Source organism: Neodiprion lecontei, chromosome 7, assembly GCF_021901455.1.
Source record: "Neodiprion lecontei isolate iyNeoLeco1 chromosome 7, iyNeoLeco1.1, whole genome shotgun sequence".
NCBI classification, from domain to species: domain Eukaryota; kingdom Metazoa; phylum Arthropoda; class Insecta; order Hymenoptera; family Diprionidae; genus Neodiprion; species Neodiprion lecontei.
The window spans coordinates 15,900,825-15,922,844 of NC_060266.1; the positions used below are offsets into that span (position 1 = coordinate 15,900,825).

Genomic DNA, 22,020 nt, shown 5'->3' on the forward strand with positions numbered 1-22,020 from the left:
ACACAAATTGTAAAATCGCATATTCTGGCACGGAGGTTATGGCAAACCAGTTAATCTCAAAATTGTAACTAAATAATTATCATGTTAAGCAAATTAAGATTCACATAACTAGCCACGTATGTTTACTTAGAAGTATTAAGATTCTGTAGATTACAACGATCAATTTATTCTTGGCGTCTCGAATCACTTTCATTCTTACAACTCACGTGTGAAGTAGCATTTGAATGCAAAATTACTTTTCTGGATGTTTTTATCACCTACAAGAACCAAATGATTAAAGCTGATTGGTTTCACAAAAAAACTTGGTCACAACGGTATTTAAACTTTCAGTCATATCGCCCTAGATTATACAAAATAAGCATTATTATTATTCTAGTTGACAGAGCCAGTCAATTGTCTAGCATTGAATTTTACAATAAGAATTTAACCTTGATTTATAGTGTTTTGTAAAGTAAGAACGATTATCCGCATCGTTTACTCAACAAGCACATTCAAAAGAAGTATAACTCGATCCACATGTCTATTGATTCCAACAGTAATGATTTTCTAGTATGTAAAATAGTCCAAAAAATGTTGTATCTATTTCCTATATCGCAGGTATTTGAGTCCTAATAAGCACAAGAGTAACATTTGTGATAGCGAAGAAAATTACACTGCATTAACTGGACATATGATTGAATTTGATCATGGTTTCAACTATGATCAGGCCAGTATATTAGATGAAGAACCCGTATATTATAGAAAACTCCTCTTTGAGATGTATAATATTGTTGCACATCCCAATGCAGTTGATCTACGTCACGGCGTCGACCACTTGAGCACAGTTTATACCTATGCGGTACTTGAAATTCCTCTATGCTAACTTACTGACTGAGCATTTCACTCTACTTATCTTTTAATCTCATAAAATTTTCTCTACATGTAAGCACTCTCTTGACAACCAAGTTGGTGCTAGCGCCACCATCTTGTTATCGTTCTCCTCCTCTTTAAACATGGCACGATCATGTCTAACTGTCATCTTTCTCAATTTTCATGATTTCTATTCACCTAATTCAACTCTGCGACGGGCGACGGTAAGCTCGGAGCTCAGTATTGCCCTGTTTCACTTGATCATACGTGGTTGATTCATCCTTTTCTATTTCTTAATATTCATCGTTCGTTCATCTTAGGAAATTTATAATTTTTCACACGTAACCAGATAACAATTTGAGGTTACATTTAAACCATGTCTTTTTCTTTTGTATTTAGTTTAGTTTATGTTACTATAAATTGATGCATTGCTTGTTACTTTTTTTATATCTTGCAATTTCTATATGTGTGACAGATGTTAAATGAAAGGCATTCGTTCTGAAGAGGGCCACCACTCGGGCCGAAACGTTAGCAAGTTAACTGTTCCGTCTCATTGACCTTCATATGCAAGAAAATCTCCCAATTCATTAGAAGGAAGATAAAGATAATCGGAACCTCTGAAGAAATATTAATGATAAGGCAAGAAACAAGTATACCGAACGCGTCTGATCGTGAGTGTGTTACGCCCCGACGTACCGCCTTGGCGTACCTTTTTCAAAATTCCATTTCATTTCATTTCTTTAATTTCTTCAATGCACAGATATCATTTCATCAAAATCTCATATTCTAATAACGGCGAGTTTCACCCCTCCTGGCAAAAGTCACGTAGAGACCAACGATGATCCCTTGTATAAGGTTCAACTTTATTCTATTTAACTGGTACCAAGAACTGAGATAGGAGACTGCTGAATTAGCATCAGTAGCGCTCAGCCTGGAAATATCCCTCTTTTTAAGTTAAAACTATAATCAATAACTAGGATAAACCACTACCTTTAGAACCACCAAATTAAAATAGATTACTTATTGGAATGTATGAATGAATGTGTGAACATTGCATGTAAATATATTTTGTTCATATCTTCAATGTGTCACCGACGAGATTGAGAATCGTCGGAACACCGTCGAAGAGCGAGAAGTAACGCTGACCACGTGGATTTGGGCGCCAGGAGGACGCCCTCGCACCTCATTGGCTAATTACCGTTGTAACTAATTACAACTGCAGCTCCTTGGACCCTCGGGCCCAAGAAGCCGCGTCTTTCGTCTGTCAAGTCGCGAAGTGCGTGGACGTAAACCCGGATTAGCCCTCTCGAGCAAGAGTAGCGTTTGGAAAATCTTAGTTGTGACCGACCTAAAGTCTCGCGCTAATTCGTCAAATTCGAGCATTCAGTTATTCTGTTAGCTGCAAAAGACTCACTATCTTCTACATTTTCACCTTTTCTGTTCTTTAGTAAATCTCGTCATTTCGCGAATAGACATTTTTATGATATTCCATTTTCCTTAGTTAAAATTGAGTTCGGCCCTGATTCAAGCGAATCAGGTAATCTTAAGTAAAAATAATAATAATTACGAGTACACTATCATTTTTAATAAATAATCGTTCCAATCAATTTTAACTTATCATCAAAATCACAAACAGACACTTTCAAACTTTCGATAACAAGATATCATTCTAAATTCACAAAGACTAAGTGACCAACGTTCAACATCATTCGATTCATCAACTCTTCCAAATTTGAGGTGAGGCCCCTGGTCCAGCATTCTACCGACGCAGACCGACACGATCCGACGGCTCTCAATCTCGTCGACCGATTCACCAAAAAGCTAAGTCAATCCGAGTGTTAATCTTCGAAATTAGACGAATTCTTGTTTCACCTTGATAATCAAAAACTGCTTCAGTAAATTCACAAAAACCAAGTCTAGAATTGGTGGCTAGCTTCACTACCCCCAATTAAATTGTACTTATTGTTTCCAAAAATTAACGAATAAGACTTAACAATTGTATATATATAATCGATTTAAGATAATCTAAAAAGAGAGATACCATACAATAATCACGACCAGCTAGTTATAACCATCGTTCAGAGTAGATGTTCCTGGTACCAAATAATAATATCCTCTAGAATAGTATAACACACGATTTTTATAAACTTGAAGACTTTATAAATTGTTATTTTCGGCTCATATATATATATATTTATCACCATTGATTGTTACCAAACATTTCAATAACCAAATCGAAATAGAATATACTTCATCTTTTACCAGTCAAATTATATTAATCATTTATTTTGAACGACCTTCTTCCTATTTTTATTATTGTAATTGCCTCAACAATTTGAACAAACCTCACAGACCTGTATAGGTCTATAGCAACACGATCCTACAAATTACCGGCTTATCGAGAGGTAAGTATTTTTCTTAGTTTTAATAATTATTCATTGTCGTTACGTGGGAGCTTGATTATTCAATTAATCATTAACTACCACCGCTCAGTACACCCTCACCCCCACGTAACACAAGAATTGGTGGCAGCGGTGGGATATTGTTGCTAAAAGTGAGATTTGTTTAAACAAAAAAAAAAAAAAAAGGAAAAAAAAAAATTTTAGTTTTTGTGTTAAAATTTAAAAACTGGTCAAACGCATGAAAAAACAAAGTATCTTTCTTTCTAGATAATAATTATATAATTAACGACAAATTGTGCATGAAACTCTGCGAATTATTATTTGTGTATTTGTTTGTATATGTCATAATATCCTGATATCGTATATTGCCGAATTTTCCACTGGTCATTTGTGTATTATCTGTTTTCCCAATATTTGCCTAAAAATTGGCCTGAATTATTTCGTGTGCATAAACAACCTTTTTCGATTTTGAAATGCCTAACGAAACGGGAAACCAGAGCGCGGACCGAACCAATGTATCCGCTCTAGACGCGAGTAATGCGATGATGACGTCGATGGCGGAGTGCTTTGCGTTGCAGCATAGTACATTAAATATTCCATACTTTGACGGGAAAAACATTCGTTTGAAAGATTTCTTACAAGACGTGCAAAACGGTTCAGTGTATATTCCGCCGAATTCGGAAGGCGCATATGTAAAGTGCGTTCTAGGAAAATTGCAAGGAGCAGCTCGCGACAGTACATATGGCGAAACTTTCAATACGGTCAATGAATTAATAAAACATCTGAAATGTCGATTTGCAGCTGAAAAGACTTATCCGTATTATCAACAAGAGATCGCGAATATACGGATGAAACGTGACGAAAACGTGAGCGATTTCTACGATCGATTAAAAATCTTGGTCAGTGCAGCTCGCGTAGCTTTAGAAGACGAGTACGGAAAAACCGAAGTCGACGCGGTAATGAAAGTTCTACAAGTGAACGCGTTGGATGCTTATATTCGAGGACTACCTGAAGCTATCGAAAGATATGTTGAAGGACGTGTAAAGACATTGGAAGAAGCGTTTAAGTTAGCGCGAAAAACAGAAAATCGTATGCGTCAGGGAATAATATCTTCCGGAGAAACGCAGAGAGTACAAATTTCGCGACCGAACTCTCCAATGATCTATAACCAAAATAACGCGCCGCGATTGTATTCGAATTATGGCATCTCAGACAGAGCGGAGACACGCGCGAGAAGCCCGTCACCGAACGCGGCGATGTACAAACACCCGACGGCAAACGTCGCCGCTCGACGATCACCCGAGCCGAGGGGTTATCACCCATACGGCATGCCCGCTCACTCACAGCTTCAGTACCAGCAACCGCGTGGTTATCAATATCCGCCTTATTTTCCACAACACCCGTATTATTATCCGCCGATGACATATCCGTATTTACCACCTTATGGATATCCGCCCACAATAAATCCAGCATCGATTCCACAGAGATCGGGATCGCCGGGAGCAAATTTAAATACGGGCAGATCGAATTCGCCAAATTCAAACACCCGTTCATACGACCCGAATCAGCAGTCCGGTTTTAATCAAGCGAAGTTTGATAATTCGAACGTCAGAACACGGTCACCATCTCCGTCTAGAACGTCCGAAACAGCTGAATCTTTAAACTTGAACGCGACTCGTCGTCCGGACGCAACGGCGAGGTACGCGACGCCCAAGCGTCAAGCGACGGTCCGTTTCGCGGAACCGCCGGCCGGTGCATTGATACGTGCGGACCAGATCGAGAAATGCCACTGATCAGGATGACAGCTCCTGAATTAAAAGAACACTCAGCTATTTTTCTAATCGACACCGGCGCAGATATCAGTCTAATTAAAGCTAATGTCTTACATCCTGACGTTTTAATCAGTGTAGACGAAATTTCTACGATTACGGGAATAACAACCGATAAAGTAAAAACTTTGGGAATAACAAATTTGACTTTACAAAACGAACCAAGTAAATTTCACGTCGTACGATCAACCTTTTTGCTAAATTGCGACGGTATATTAGGTAAAGATTATTTGCGCGAGCGTAAGGCTGAGATCTCTTTCACACATAACACCTTGGTAACGAAAACTGACCCGATTAGACCGATACGATTTATCGGATACGAAGAACATTCCGATAACGAAACAAAACCGCAAAAACGTTTCTTTAAAATTCGTGCGCGCACAAAGCCAGCCATTGGCATTGACGTAATCAGTTGTGGCACAAAAGAAGCATATTTGCCACGCGTAGAAACCATAGACGGCGTGTACATTGGTGAGGCTGCAGTCTCGGTACAAGATGGCGTATGCCATGTTCTTGCAATTAATACCTTGGATAGAGATATTGAGATAGAGATTCCACCACAGGAAGTGATACCTTTTGAATATCACAACTTTCCGGAGGAGCATGAATATCACGATTCAAGTTCAGAAGACTTAAATTTAGAACCTGTAGTGACTGATCGATTTACAGAAATTCAATCAAAATTGCATTTAGATCATTTAAATATAGAGGAACGCGACCACGTATTAGATATCATTGAGGAATATCCAGAATTATTTCATTTACCTGGAGACAAATTAAAATCTACACCCGGAATTCAGCATCGTATACCAACAGAGGATGATATACCGATTAATACGCGACAATACCGGTTCCCTCCAATCCACAAAACCGAGATTGAAAACCAAATCAAAATTAAAATTGACAACGGAATAATAGTTCCTTCAAATTCACCGTATAATTCACCCGTGTGGATTGTACCCAAAAAACCCGATTCTGCGGGTAGAAAACGATGGCGCATGGTAATTGATTTTCGGAAATTGAATGAAAAGACAATTGGGGACGCGTATCCATTACCTAACATTACAGACATTCTTGATCATCTCGGTGAAGCGCGATGTTTTTCAACTTTCGATCTTGCCAGCGGTTTCCAACAAATTGAAATGGACCCCCAAGATAGAGCAAAAACCGCATTCACAACACCAAACGGTCATTATGAATATCTCAGAATGCCTGAAGGGCTTAAAAACGCGCCCGCTACATTTCAAAGATTAATGGATCAAACATTACGCGGACTACAAGGTGTCGAAGTTTTCGTTTATTTAGACGACATCGTAGTTTATGCAAAGAATTTAGAAGAACACGGGAAGAAAATTCGCCGGTTATTTAACAAATTAAAAGACGCTAGATTAACGTTACAACCAGATAAATGTGAATTTCTAAAAACAGAAGTGGCTTATTTAGGCCACATTATTGGCAGATCAGGAGTTAGACCGGACCCGAAGAAAATTACCGCGGTTCGACATTTTCCACAACCTAAAAATCCTAAGAACATTAGACAATTTCTGGGACTCGCCGGTTACTACAGGCGTTTTATTAAAGATTTTGCGGGAAAGGCTAGGCCTCTCACAGACTTATTAAAGAAGGAATCACCATTTATTTGGGGTAAAGATCAAAAGAAAAGTTTCAAAATTTTAAGGAAGTATCTATGCCAATATCCTATCTTGCAGTACCCAAATTTTAAGAAGCAATTCACGTTAACTACCGACGCATCCGACTATGCAATCGGAGCCGTTTTGAGCCAGGAAGTGGACGGTTATGATATGCCCGTCGCCTACCTGTCTCGTGCTCTGAGCAAAGCGGAACAAAATTATTTCACAACTGAGAAAGAGTGTTTAGCAGCTCTATATGCCGTGTTACATTTTCGACCTTACCTTTATGGCCGAAAATTCACACTGGTTAGTGATCATGAGCCATTACGCTGGATCGACTCGATTAAAGATCCCGGGCAGCGACTAATACGATGGAGGCTCAAGTTACGAGATTACGAGTATGAATTCAAACACAAGGCTGGACGACTTAACAGTAACGCAGATGCATTGTCGCGCAATCCAGTCCCTGTTACCGACGGCATTAACCAATCGTCGGAGTCATCTGATAGCGGAAACGATAGTGACAACCTAATAATTAAATCTGTAGATTCATTTCCAAAGTATTCAGACTATTTGAAAATAATTAGAACAGCTGATATTGAAAATCCAAACATTATTGAAGTACATGAAAGCGTTTTCGATAAACTTGACAATTATGCGCATACCGTTTCTGTAGATCTTGAAATGAGTTCCGGTATAGCTAGCGATTTTAGGAAAAAATATGGGGTACCGGAACACCTTCGCAGTCAAGCTGATATGCATTCAGTAGCTAAATTAGAACTGCCAGATCAAAAAATTTATTACATTATGACAAAATTAAACTTTTGGGACAAACCAGAATATGAAGACATGTACCTCAGTCTGATCAATTTTCGGAAAATTTTAGAGGATGACTCTGTTAAAACAGTTAGAATACCTAGAATGGGATGCGGTCTAGATAAACTAGCATAGAATAAGGTAAGAACCATGTTACGATTCATTTTTGGAGGAACGGGAATCAAAATTTTTGCTTGTACAAATTTAAAATTAATAGAAAATCAAAAACTCCAAACGATATTTGCTATTATGAACCCTAGGTCAAACTTGAAGGTCAGGAGTAAACCGAACCAATGGAAGATATTACCCATCGATTCGAAAATTTCAAAATTACCTGCTCCAAAAATAAAGCGACCATTAGCTAAATCGGACTCAGTCCCAAGGAAAAAATCAGCTGACGAAACATTCTGTCCAAAAACAAAGACTACCATAGAACCTGATGAGAACGCGATCTCAACAAGAACTCGATCGAGAGCTAGGACAACAGCAGGAAGTAGGCAAGCTGTTTCTGAAGACTCATCCGATGATGAATCTTCCGAACCGCCGGCCTACCGGAGGCAAAGAAGTGTATTACCGAATTTAGGTCTTGAACAACCTACTACATCACAGGGAACACAACAACTTGAACAAACAGACATTCAGACTGACGCACGAACCGACGACGACGTTGAATCTGATTCTGAGCCTGAAAATATAACAGTAAAATTAAAATCACCGCGTGATAGAGATAGCGATTCGGATGATGATGTATTTTTGCAAACAGAAGCGAGTCGTAAAGCTAAATTATCAATAGATCCTAAAGAATTAAGGAAATCATTTGACCTCTTTAATAAATCTTTGCGCGAAAGAAGTAATCTGAATCCGAAGGAGTTGCAAGATTCATTTGAACTCTTTGACAAGACCTTGCACGAGAGGAGTCTTCTAGACAACTCCAGTAACTCGGATGCAGATGAAGTAGAATTACCAGGACATATATCAGAGGGTGAAGAATTAGACGAAACCATACGTGAAGTACTCGACGAAAAAGACGAGACGGATGACGACGAACTAAATAACAAAATTGAAAAATTTTTAGAAAGAGTTAATAGAAATCAAGGAAACAATAGCAAGGCTGGACAGTCTAACACCAATCAAACTAATTTGAATGAGACAGTAGTTAGTCGACCTTTGCAGAAATCGGCATTACCAACACCTATAGTCGCACCCAGACCAATAGCACTCTCAACCCCGTATCCTTTGAATATGATACCTGAGTTGAATGAGACGGGGGACATTTCAGTGAAAAGCAAGGTCAGCAAAACGCCAAGGCGTTTACAGCCGCAACTAGAATTCCGAGATTTACCAACGCGAATTGAAATTACGGAAAGTATACCACCAGACTTAGAAACAGTATCGCCATTAAAATTTCCCAAAACAGGTTACCATTCAGGAAATAGAATCTCATTCAGTCGTGAAAATTTGACATACAGAAAAGACAATTATGTACATTTCATATCAATAGATTCAGAATTTTCTACACCAGTCAGCAGACTATTAAACGATTTGGAATTAATAAATGCAGACGATCATCGTGATGCAAAACCAAAATTAGGCCAAGTTATCATTACAAAAACGGGAAAATATAGGATATTTGGCCTCGTAGTTAAAAGAAAACATTTTGACAAAATTGAATTACATAACGTCAAGGTAGCTTTGGGAAATTTGAAAACGACTTTATTAGATTTGAAAATAAAAACATTTAGAATTTCAAAATTAGGGGATATGACTGACGAACTAACAATAGACATCTCAGATTTATTAATAGATATTTTTGAAGACGAAGACATAGACATTACAATCTGTTCAGGTATAACCGAGATACCACCATCAGAAATACGACCGGGCATAATTTCGGAAATGCATAGTGGACTGATGGGAGGACACAAGGGCGTGACCAAAACATATCGAAGAATCCGCGAAAGATTTTATTGGCCACGAATGAGAGAGGATATCAGTAATTTCATTCGAAGATGCGAAAGCTGTCAAGAACAAAAGCTAGTTTGCGTAAAGACTAGAGAGCCAATGCTAATAACGGACACTCCATCTGAGCCGTTTGAAAAAATTTCGCTAGACACAGTAGGTCCACTTCCGCAGACCCCTAGCGGCAATAAGCATATCTTAACTATGCAGGATAATTTGACAAAATTTTGTATCGCTGTGCCTATTCCCGATATAAGAGCTGAGACTGTGGCTCACGCAATGGTAAAACATTTGATTTTGCAATTTGGATCGCCTAAAACCATTCTAACAGATCGAGGAACAAGTTTTGTAAATAAACTATTACAAGAATTAGCTAAACTTTTCAAAATTAAACATATTACAACTTCCAGTTATCGACCACAATCAATTGGCGCATTAGAACGTAGTCATATTGTTTTAACAGAGTACATTAAACATTATATTAATGAGTTTGACGATTGGGATGAACTAGTTCAATTTGCTATGTTTTCATACAATACGGCAGTTCATGAAGCCACAAACTTCACACCGTATGAGCTAGTTTTCGGAAGAATAGCGCGCTGTCCAACTTCGTATGATACTGAGGAAAACCGTTTAACGTACAACTCGTATCTTGAAGACCTAATGATCAGATTAAACGAAATGCAGGCCTTGGCTGCGACCAACTTAGTGCAGGCGAAGGAAAGGTCGAAAATGTATTACGATCGGACAGTACATCCGTTCAAAGGCAAAGCGGGAGACATGGTACGCGTACAGATAGAAGCTAGAAAAGGAAAATTTAGCAAGCGATACCAGGGTCCATATAAAATTGTTAAAGTCTTGGAAAACAATAACGTAGTATTAGAAGGTAACAACGGTGAAAGATTCATTAAACATGTAGACAAACTCGAATTGGCTTACTGATGGAACGCATTGTAGACTGATTAATGCGATTACAAATATGAGATTGGGAGTAATGAACATTCATTTTCGAGGGAAACGAACTTGGAGGACTACATGATCACATCATTTACCAACAATCCTGGGATATTTCTAAGTAATTTTAAGCTTAACGCCAACGGATGGGGCGTGACCAACCGCAACGAGGGATATTCAACTGTAACTAGCTCTAAGTTTGAAGCCTAACACCTAAGAGGGAAATTCAGTGATGAACTTAACCTGCCCTTAGAGTTTGTTCAGAAGCTTCTGAATGGATCAACTCAGTGTGATGTTAACCTTGAAACCTTTCCTTTCTTTCAAATTCCTTTCATTCCAAATTAACGTTAAAAATGCTACAGTATATTAGAAAAAAATGACCATTGGAATTCGGCAATTATTTAAGGCAAATGGCAATTTGGTAAAAACTTTTACAAAACCTAACAGGAGAAGAGGCGAGTTCGAGTGGCTGAATGCAGTCGACGAGCTGTTTGGGTCCAGAATGCACTACTCCAAAGGAACCCAGATGCCAAAACAAGGCAGCACTTAAAAGTACTGCCAGGATTCCTGTTCGTCAACCTATTAAGGGCGTTGCCTATGCCTTGAAGAGCGCGCGCAAACAGAGACTCACGATTTTCCTTCTCATTTTCTCATTTTTGAAGATAATTAGGTTCTTAGGGGGTCATTTTGAAGGTAAAGGATATATCTGTGTCGCCTTGTTTGCCGAATTTTCGATTTCGCTTTCAGATTTGCGTAAAACGTACTTGAAAGTACGTTATGTTTGAAGTGAAACACAGCGGACAGTGAATTTTTTTTCGCAATTCGGCGAAAAAGGCGACACAGATCTATTCTTTATCTTCAAAATGACTCCCTAAGAACCTAAGTATCTTCAAAAATGAGGAAATGAGAAGGAAAATCACGAAGCATAAAACAGCAAATTTTTCGCGCAAAAGGCGGGCGGCTGCTAGCGCCACGACTGCGTTGACGGGCGACCATGCGAATTACAGGCGAGGAGAGTAGACTCAACACCCCCCACTACAATTCCCCTCCTTCGAATCCTCGTCGCTCGGCACGTGGATAGTGTTCCGCGCTTTTATTTTTTCTTGTGTTTTTCTACAGTGTTTTTTATTATTTCGAATCAGTATTTATTCCCGCGATGGCTAAGAAGAGAGGGAATGTGTCTTTGAAGAAGAAGAAACGACCCGGCATAAAGATTTTGGCTAAATTTCAGGAAAAAATGAGGTAAATCGAATTATTTATATGATTGATGGTGCACCCTCTCTGACTTCGAGATTCAATCACTTGAGTACGAACAATCGCAGGGCTTTAATTTAAGAAGGTACTTTCAAGAGCCGATAGTGCTGTTCATAATAGCAGTATAAATTCATTCTCTAGTTTTTTTATACATACGAAAATATAAACTAGAATGCATTGTGACGTGTGGTACTAGCCCGGTTTGCATTAGTCGCTAAAATATGTCATCAATTTGTTACGTGTTCAGGTTAAATGATCGAAATCGATATTCGGCAATTAGCATGAGTGTTTAGACTTTGTCGATCATAAGGAATATTCTTATTACTTATTGTGACTACCTAAGTATCCAAGGTAAAATTACAATGTACCTGGCAGAATTTTCTATACAAAGTAAATACGGCGCGTACGTATTAGGCCACTAAAATACGCGCGTTTTGTTTTTAGAAATAAACTTGACGTAATTCTGGGGTAATCATACATGCACACATTACTTACAAATCAGCCACCTACAAAACTGTCATCAAATCAGATACTACTGCCAAGTATAATTTATTTAGAAACTAATGATGATTTTGATATACTATAACTAATGATGACAAACAAAAAAAAATTGAAATCAAAATTGAAATTCAAAAAAAAAAAAAAATTTTATAAAAAAAAAAAAAAAATTGGAGTACGTGGTACTTGGCGGGCCCATGTTTATATTGCCATTACAACATTGGTATAACTCGACTTGTATTTTCTTGTGCTTGTTCTAAAACAGCCCGCCTTTTACCACTATCTCCAATTTTTTTTAATACAATAAAAATTATTTTTTTTTTTCAATTTCAATTTTGATTTCAATTTTTTTTTTTCGTCATTATATTAGTTATAGTATATCAAAATCATCATTAGCTTCTAAATAAATTATACTTGGCAGCAGTATCTGATTTGATGACAGTTTTGTAGGTGGCTGTTTTGTGGGTGGCTGTCACATTAATATACTTGGCGAAAGGTTTTTGCAACAGAGGTGCTTTTTGGGGATATCAGTACTTTTTGTGGGATTTCGCTTGAACGTTTAAAAATTTTGCTCGCTCGCTGCGCTCGCTCGATAGATTTTTGGGATACAGAATTAATATTTGAGACGAAAATAAACGGTGGAAAAGCCAAGTTAGAGCTTTCTCATAATTACATGTATCAGCTCCAAGGTCTTCTACACATTACGAATAGGAAGTGGTGCTATTTTATAGTTTGGACGTCAAAGGGATTGATTTTTGATAAAATAAAACGTGACTAAAAATTCTGGACCGAAAAAATGGAGAATAAATGAGCAGATTTCTTTTCCTTTTGTTTGTAACCCGAAATCGCAGATTCTAGACGCGCCCGACAACGCTCAATCCGCGAACCCCCTCAAATCATCGAAGCCCAGATAAGGCCGCGCGTAAGAAACAGTAAATTCACGACCGACAGACGACAAAACACTGTAATCTAAATATATGTACATATGTACATAAATATAATAGCTTTGTATATAGCTTACGTGCAATATTTCTGTGATTTATGTTTAGTTAGTTATATGTATTACTGTGCCAAAAATTTGCTAGTCATATCGTTATAATTATATACCTGATTATTCATTCCAGGAATACTTTCTGCAGTCGGACCAGACTGCGTGTATACCTATATATTATGTAAATATTCTATAGCCTATTTTTTCATTACTATCTGTGACCTGCACTCGTGACGTACTACTTTCCATAGTTTGCGCTTTCTATAGAATTTATTTAGCCATATAATGTATACAATGCTCGATGCTTTGTTATATCAATTTTCTTTATCAAGATTACTGTCATGTTTCACTTATACTGTTTCAATTTAATTTCTATGAGATCCTTCTCATACAGATTTCGTGATTATGTTTATTAAGTTTAAACGAGTTCAATTTTACTTTTACCATTTTATATTATTTTTCATCATTTTGTATTTGTTTGGTGCAAACCCGATCATGGTTGGGAGGTAGGGACGGGTTAGGCGGGTCTCTGTTTGATAGCGACCTCCACGTGGTGAGACCTGGGAGATTGATGATATTTTCGTTGCTATATCATGAATTTGCTCACAGCTATTCGTTGCATTTTCAATTTAAAATGACCTGTGACGACGTCTGGCCGGTATTCGTAAATAGTTACGTATTATTTTCGAGACTGTATTAGGAACAGCTCTCAGCCGATCAAGCTATGCTTTGAGCTGCCTCAAGACCGTCCTGCAAATCGAACCTGTCTATGAATACCGGCTATTAGACTGTTACCAGTCACGTGATCGCATTGCGTAGAAATACGGACGCCGGTGAATATAATTCTCGTTGAAATATGAAGAATGTATATCTATATCAACATACGTATAAGGAATTCTACGTCACGTCAGTCAAAAAATGACCTCGTATTTTTTCAATCTATTCATACTTTTTTTCACATGAAATAAAGGTAAAAAGAATGGACACGCATTTTGGTGTTCGTCCGAATTATATTTGTTTTCGAAAGTTACAAGACAATCATTCAATTTTGATCCAAAAGGAGCTCGGATATATCCGGTTCTATTCGACGTAAAGACATCATTTACAGTGCATTCGGAAGGTGAACGAATAAGCTTTCATAAAAAAAATTCAATGTTGAACATTATTGAAAATCCCAATTTTTATAAACAATTCAAATGTTTGACGATTTTTACCTCATTAATGACAAGTTTTAGAATTATAAAAAAAATAGTTTCGGGTTCCTTATTAAATTCTGTATTACTAGTAAATTTTTCAAGTGGAATCTGAAAGGAGTCTACTTTTTTTTTCTATTATTCATCAGGCGCTGCGTCGTGCCGAGCGCGATACACTGGGCTGTTTAAAAGTATTTGAAACCGAATGCCCGTGAGGGGTGGAAGAGGATAGCCGCGTCACCCGCCCCACTCCGGCGACAGCTCGGCTGCTCCGTCTCACTTTTTTCTTTACCCTCTCTCTCGCCACGGTTAACGCGGGAAGCGGAGTAGCCCGCGCTTTTTAGCTAGGCAACGCCCTTAACCAAATCGGGGAACGAGGCTAGTTGTTCTTTGTTTTGGAATGTATTCAATAAGATGTATTATTTCAAAATCTCGGCCCCTACCGGACGGAATCTGTCAGTAAGTTAATAAATAAAATCAATTAATGCAAAATGATAGTTTTCTTTTCAGTTTTATTGAAATAACTACGAAATCACGGCTTTGGGCATAGAAATGTACATGATATTATTTGTTTGTCGACAAAAATTCCTAAGAGAAAAATCATTTTTTTCCAATTTTGCATTGCAAAATTCGAGATGCAAACTGCAAAAAATGGTTACAAAGAGTCCTTTTTCCAATGGCTTGGCAACAATATCAAATTTAAATATATGACTATGAAAATCCAGAAATCAGTGGTTCATTTTATCCGTAATTCACATCCAAAGTATTTGAACAATCCAGTTTGAAAAAAATAACCGGTATTCTTTTAATCGAGGTCGTAAATTAACGAGAACCCCCAGGTTCCCTGCCCCAGAATAGGCCCTGATTTCTTTACGTTTAGAGAAATGTCCAAATTTTGGTAAACCACGGTGACAATTGAGGTTTTTCGATTTTTAATAAGGTTTATGATGTTTTGAAAATTTTTGTCTGAAAAGAAAATGTCAGTAGAACCTGGCACCCGCGCCGAATCGTGCAAGTGGTACCGTCGCACAGTCGGGCGAAGCGATCGAAAACCGGACATCGGGACAAAAGATTAAAATTGCAAGAATTTCTAGTTTCGGCACATTTCCCTCTTCTTTATACTCCAATCTATCAAAAATTATGTTTGAATCATTAATTTCGACCGAAATTGCTACTGAAAATATTTAACAAAGTTTACCGTTAGAGCAGCTAGTGACGTTCTATCGTAACGGTACATATCGCTGTTGAGAACTCCCACGGGCCACATTAAAAGTAAACAACAACGATAGCTACAACTCTTATACCATACAAAATAAGATTCAAACTTGCTGTCCAGATCATCCTTACAGTGAAAAATTATTTGGATATGCACAATACACGTCTTGAAAATAATGTAATCAATGTAATTGTGGTCCACAACTTCAAATTATTAAAAAGTTTACGTTCCAAAACGGTCCGACATGTGCAATATACCTATCGATTGCGGAAAGTATCTAGTTTACAAAACCCTCTACAGTCTCCACCCCTGGGCACCCCTTTTATGAAAAAAAATTGCGTTGAAACGTACAATAACGCGGTAAAGCGTCATAACAGAGTTCGGAATCGTTCTATATTATATTAAATGAACCTGAATGACGGAGAGATAGGTGCATATTTTAATTTTGTTATTATTTTTAGATATATAGGGTGTTCCATGAAAGACATTTAAGGTGCTTTGCAGAAGGTATCCCAAACCCAAAACAATATTTTCCATAAAATATTCTCTACACATAAATTTAATGTATATATTTAAAAAATTTTATACAAAAAATATTTTTTTTTAATTTCAATATCATGTATTCATAAATGTTGTATTAGCGTTTTTATCTAAAATAAAATAATTTTCATCCATTTTTGGTCTTAACGTTATCCAGGATCAACGACAAGGAGTGGCAAGGATGTGGCAGATATCTCATCCCTTTGGGGTGTTTGTTTAATGTGAGTCCCCTTGCCTCTGACATTTTCTGGGACAAATATAACAATGACAAGTATTTTTATTCATTATGATCTGTGTCGTTATCATCGAACTCTAAAAGATTATTCACATCCTCGGATGGTTCTTCTATCTTACTGTCCACAAATTTCCGTGTTGACGGAATGATTGGGTCCGATGCATCTACACTGATTATATACACTAATAAGGCATTGTTGAATAAGGAATTTGAGATCCCAGACAGTGTGTTAAATTTGATTCCTAGATCATCTCATGTACTTCCAAATACATGTAAATCTTTTAGGGAGTTAGGGGAAAGACATGAACGGAGAAGAACGCAGAAAGTAAGAAATAACCCAGAAATGATTGATTTTATTGTGGAGAAACAATTGAAATATCGGACGACGCAAAATTCATATATGATTGTATTGCGCGTCTCTTCCTCGAGATCAACTGGTAGTGCCCCTACTCCACACCGATGTCGCCACATATTTCATAGTTATACATATATCGAAAAAGTCGGCCCTGCACCCTTGTTTCCTAGATCTAGTCATTCTTCTTTTTTGTGCCGACAAACCACAATCAAAAGATAAAAAATAAAATAATAAAGTACACAAAAAACATTAAAAATGTTCCGGAACCGGAGCAGAAATACAGATTCGGGAAAAGAAAACGACGGAGGACTTCCGGAAAAACGAATAAAACGATTGGAACAAAAATTGGCGAAGAAAAAGTCGAAAAAGAAACGGCGTCGCAGGCACGCCTCGTCGTCGTCGTCCGACTCGCGCTCGCCGCGAGATCATAACCTCGGAAAGAGAAGACGCGGCTACGAATCCCCGACGAGAAATTGGGAAACTGACAGTTTTTCACGAAATAATATGGAAAATGGTAAGTTGTCTCCCCGCTGTCCTCGGAATCCCCATGAATGGGAGAGGAAAAGGGAAATATTTTGCAGGCTAGGTCGTCTTACCCGTCAAGCGTGATCATTTCGCTGTAGCGAATTCGGCACTCTGCACGGGCTGTAGCCCTTAGAGAGGAGTTGTAACTCATGCCCAACAAATTGGAAAATCCAAAACAATGCCACTCGTAAGGTTTCAACCAATCGAGGAAGCTGTAGCGATGGCAAAAATGTATACATATATATATGTATAAATATATATATGTATATATATATTTACACGAACATTATTGAAACGAAGCCGCAACTGTGATGTATCACATAGAAAATATTCCTCATTCATGCATACAGGTCGGGCCTTAGGTTCACAAGCCGACGATACAGCGACCGGGGAAGTACCCGTCGTCGAACCACAGGGAGACGCGAGACGCGCTGAAGACGTCGATCCCACAACTACGAGAGCTGAGACACCACCGAACCCAGGAGTCGATGAGTCAGGGGGCCTGGCAGAAAACTTCCTCAAAGCTATGGGGAAACGGATTGCCCCAGACAGGGTCCTGGGACCGGAACTTCCAAAACCTATCGCAGTACGATGGGAGGAAATATTCAAACAAGGTCTGCCACCAGAGCTAAAGACGTCAATCATCGAAAAATACCCTCCGCCAAGCAACTGCATGTTCATTGATCCGCCAAAAGTGAATCCCGAGCTAAAAGCGGTCTCAACGGAGACGGTCGTAAAACGAGATATCCGCATCATCTCAAAACAAGAAAGGATTGCAGCATGCCTTTCCGCTCAAGGGAAAGCTTTGGCAACAATCATAAAAAGGGATAACGATGCCGACCTTGCATTAATAGAATCGATCAGCGACACGGCGAGACTTCCCGCAGATCTTCAACGCGAAGAAACCGCAGTAAGGAAAAGCCTTATCTTAGCGCCGCTAAAAATATCGGTGAAGGACGCACTGCAAAATTCAACAACAGACGAATGGCTATGCGGAAAGGATCTCGAGGATCGGTTGCGGTCAGCCAAAAACTTGGGACGGTCACTTAATGAGCTAAAACCTGCAACAAAAAATCAAACACCAAAAAACTCAAAAAACTTCAAGACCCCGCCGCGTTACCAAGCGCAAAAAACGCAATCGGGAACCACCGGGGGGCAGAAATACACAGGATCTCAAGTGCAGAAGAAATACCCATCCCAGCGAACACAGCCGAGCCAATCACACCACAAACCGTATGAGCGAAGAGACAACAACTCTCAGAACCGACGACGGTAAACCTTGTAGGTATCACGGCAGGTAGTTTACAATTTTTCTTAAAAAATTGGCGAGCAATAACGTCGGATCAAAAGATCCTTTCATGGGTCGAGGGATACAAAATACCGTTTTCACTAACAGTTGAACAAAACAGGGTGCCTATCGAACCCGCGCGGTCCCCCTCAGAAAAACAAGAAACCTTAAAACTAGTAGACGATCTGCTCAGAAAAGGAGCCATCGCTGAATGTAATCCGGCAAAAAATCAATTCATGTCAAACATTTTTCTACGACCGAAACCCGACGGTTCGAAGCGGTTGATTATAAATTTGAAGGAACTGAACGCTTTCGTCATAACGGAACATTTCAAAATGGAAGACCGGAAAACAGCTCTCAGACTCATAAGCCCTCAGTGCTTTATGGCCACTTTGGACCTTAAAGACGCGTATTACCTGATTCCACTCGCGAAAACACACAGAAAATACATACGGTTCCAGTTAGATCAACAATATTTTGAATTTACATGTTTGCCGTTCGGCCTTAGCGTCGCTCCGTTGGTTTTTACGAAAATAATGAAACCAGTAATTTCGCACCTGAGGAAAAGAGGATATTTGTCCGTGCTATATCTCGATGACTTTTTACTTTTTGGAGACACGTACACCACGTGCCAAGATAACGTCAGAGAGACTTGCAAACTCCTGAAAAAACTAGGATTCATTATAAACGAAAATAAAAGTCAAATCACACCGTCCCAACGTTGCAAATTTTTAGGGTTTTATTTTGATTCCGTACGATGGACTGTAGAATTAACAAAAGAGAAAAAAGAAAGTATCAAAGAAAAAAGCGCTCAGTTGAAAATTCGAGATTCCGTAAAAATTCGGGAATTCGCACAATTCCTCGGTACTTTAGTGTCAGCGTGCTTTGCGGTCAACTACGGCTGGGGCCATACTAAAGCTTTTGAGCGAGCAAAATACTCAGCCCTCAGATCCAACGGCGGAAAATATGAGGGATACATGAATGTACCGGAAACTCTTTCGCCGGATCTCACCTGGTGGGAATCAAAGATTGAATCCTCAATAAAGCCAATTCGAGATTCGAATTTTACTCTTGAGATCTTTTCGGACGCCTCGATATCGGGATGGGGAGTATTTTGCAAAGGCGAAAGATCTCACGGACACTGGAATGAGAACGAGCGTCTGTCCCATATAAATTATCTCGAGTTATTGGCAGCCTTTTTTGGCCTCAAATGCTTCGCGAAAAACTTAGAAAACCGTCAGATACTCCTTAGAATAGACAATACAACCGCGATCTCGTACATCAATCGAGAAGGAGGAATTCAATACCCCCACTTAAACAAAGTAACAAGAGATATCTGGGATTGGTGCGAAAATAAAAACATGTGGGTATTTGCGTCTTATATAAGTTCAAAAATGAACGTAGAAGCGGATGAAGAATCCCGCAGATTGGAACCGGAAACCGAATTCGAATTAGAAAACACAACTTTTCGAACGGTTGTTGAAAAATTCGGGATGCCTGAGATAGACTTATTTGCGAGTCGAAAAAACGCGAAATGCAAAAAATATATTTCTTGGCGAAGAGACCCTGGGTCTGTAGCGGTAAACGCTTTCACGGTACCATGGAACCAATATTTCTACGCTTTTCCACCCTTTCCACTAATTTTACGCACACTACAAAAAATCGAACGCGAAGCGCAAGGGATCGTAGTAGTACCAGAGTGGCCAGCTCAACCCTGGTACCCCAAAATTCAGGCAATGCTCGTTGCAGAGCCCATTGTCTTCAAACCTAACATTAACTTAATAATTTGTTCTAACAGGGAACCTCACGCAATTTGGCAGAACATTTCCCTGGTTGCCGGAAAGCTATCGAGCAGGCATTCGAAAGGAGAAAATTACCAGAAACAGCAATCCAGATCATGACATCATCCGTAAGCGAATCGTCGCTTAAACAATATGACGGCGCGTTAAAACGCTGGTGGATCCATTGCTCCGAGAATAACATTTCTCCATACGAAGCAACGGTGTCAGATATTTTAAAATTCCTCGCAAAAACATACGACACGGGAGCCTCCCATGGGTCGCTCAACACCCTCAGATCCGCAATTTCGCTTATTATCGGGCCGGAAGTGGGACAAGATCACCATATCAAAAGGTTTTTCAAAGCAGTACACAGCTTGAGACCAACGAGACCAAAATACGATTCAATCTGGGAACCAAAGATTGTTCTTAATTATTTCAAGTCTCTGCCAAAAAATGAAAATCTCTCGCTGAAAGATTTAACCATGAAACTGATTACCCTGCTAGCCTTAATCACGGGACATAGGATGCAAACATACTCAAAAATAAACGTCGAGAATATTCAAAGAGTGGGAAATGCGTTCGAGATTAGAATCCCGGATCGAATCAAAACTACGGGCGCTAATCGAAAACAGCCGCTATTAATCATACCCTTCTACGCGGAAGACGAAAAACTTTGTTCGGCATCAGCCTTACGAAACTATCTGGAGAGAACAAAAACCTCAAGAGGCTCCACGATAGATCTTTTCCTATCGTTCAAAAAACCATTTCAAGCCGTCTCATCGCAAACCCTGAGTCGATGGGTCAAATTGACATTGAAAAATAGCGGAGCAAATACGGACAAATTTACAGCACACAGCACACGCCACGCATCCACGTCTGCAGCGAAAAGAAACAACATCGATATAGAAACGATAAGAAAAACTGCAGGCTGGACAACGGGATCTGAAACCTTCGCAAAATTTTATCATTTAAATGTCAGTAGAGATAAGGATTCTTACGCACGAGCGATCTTGAACTCGCAACAACATTAGTAGTGTTAAGACACAACGTATAACACAAAACTAATAAATAATCTTGGTTGCCGTTATTAGCTTTAAACATCTACCAGTTGATCTCTAGAAAGAGACGCGCAATACAATTAAATGACTAAACGAACTTACCAAGTGAAGTTCTATCATAATTGTATGAAGCGCCTCTTCCGAGATGATCAACACCCACCCAAAAATACCCATCTAATAAACGATTACATACCCCTAATACAACGGCAACGCTTTCAAAGAATGTCTAGATCGAGGAAACAAGCGTGCAGGGCCGACTTTTTCGATATATAACTATGAAATATGTGGCGACATCGGTGTGGAGTAGGGGCACTACCAGTTGATCTCGAGGAAGAGGCGCTTCATACAATTATGATAGAACTTCACTTGGTAAGTTCGTTTAATCATTTAATTTTATTCAATAACACCCAGAACACGTGAAACAGGTAAGACAGTTCTGTGAAGAAATGAAGAAAATATCTATACCAGTCGATAAAACTAATGCACTAGATAAGAAAATACTTTTATATAGTAACACGGAGCTGATATCAGGTTTATTAGACGATATGCCATGTAAAGCTTAAGAGATCAATAACTTATAAATAGTAGGTGTTATGAAAAATAGTTTAATTAAAAATTGTCGTGTTTTAAAAGATACTTAAGATGA

At 38.8% G+C, this 22,020-nt stretch overlaps 2 protein-coding genes across 8 annotated transcripts in view; one reads left to right on the top strand and one right to left on the bottom strand.

The window, feature by feature from the left end:
• Positions 1-22,020, bottom strand: part of LOC107216665 (GTP-binding protein Di-Ras2) — a 432,275-nt gene that overhangs the window by 149,873 nt on the left and 260,382 nt on the right. Inside the window, exons 1-2 of one of the 7 annotated variants that reach the window (XM_046746084.1) lie at positions 9,110-9,120; positions 747-748 (exon numbers count right to left, since the gene is read on the bottom strand). The exons of the other annotated variants lie outside the window; for them this stretch is intronic. The gene's annotated coding sequence lies outside the window, so the exon portion shown is untranslated. Of the gene's footprint in view, positions 1-746; positions 749-9,109; positions 9,121-22,020 lie in introns of those variants that run through there. 7 annotated transcript variants of the gene reach the window in all.
• LOC107221428 lies at positions 16,978-20,436 on the top strand. Its single transcript, XM_046745999.1, has 3 exons — positions 16,978-17,236; positions 17,598-18,519; positions 18,657-20,436. The coding sequence occupies exons 1-3, from the start codon at positions 16,978-16,980 to the stop codon at positions 20,434-20,436; spliced, it is 2,961 nt and encodes a 986-aa protein (XP_046601955.1).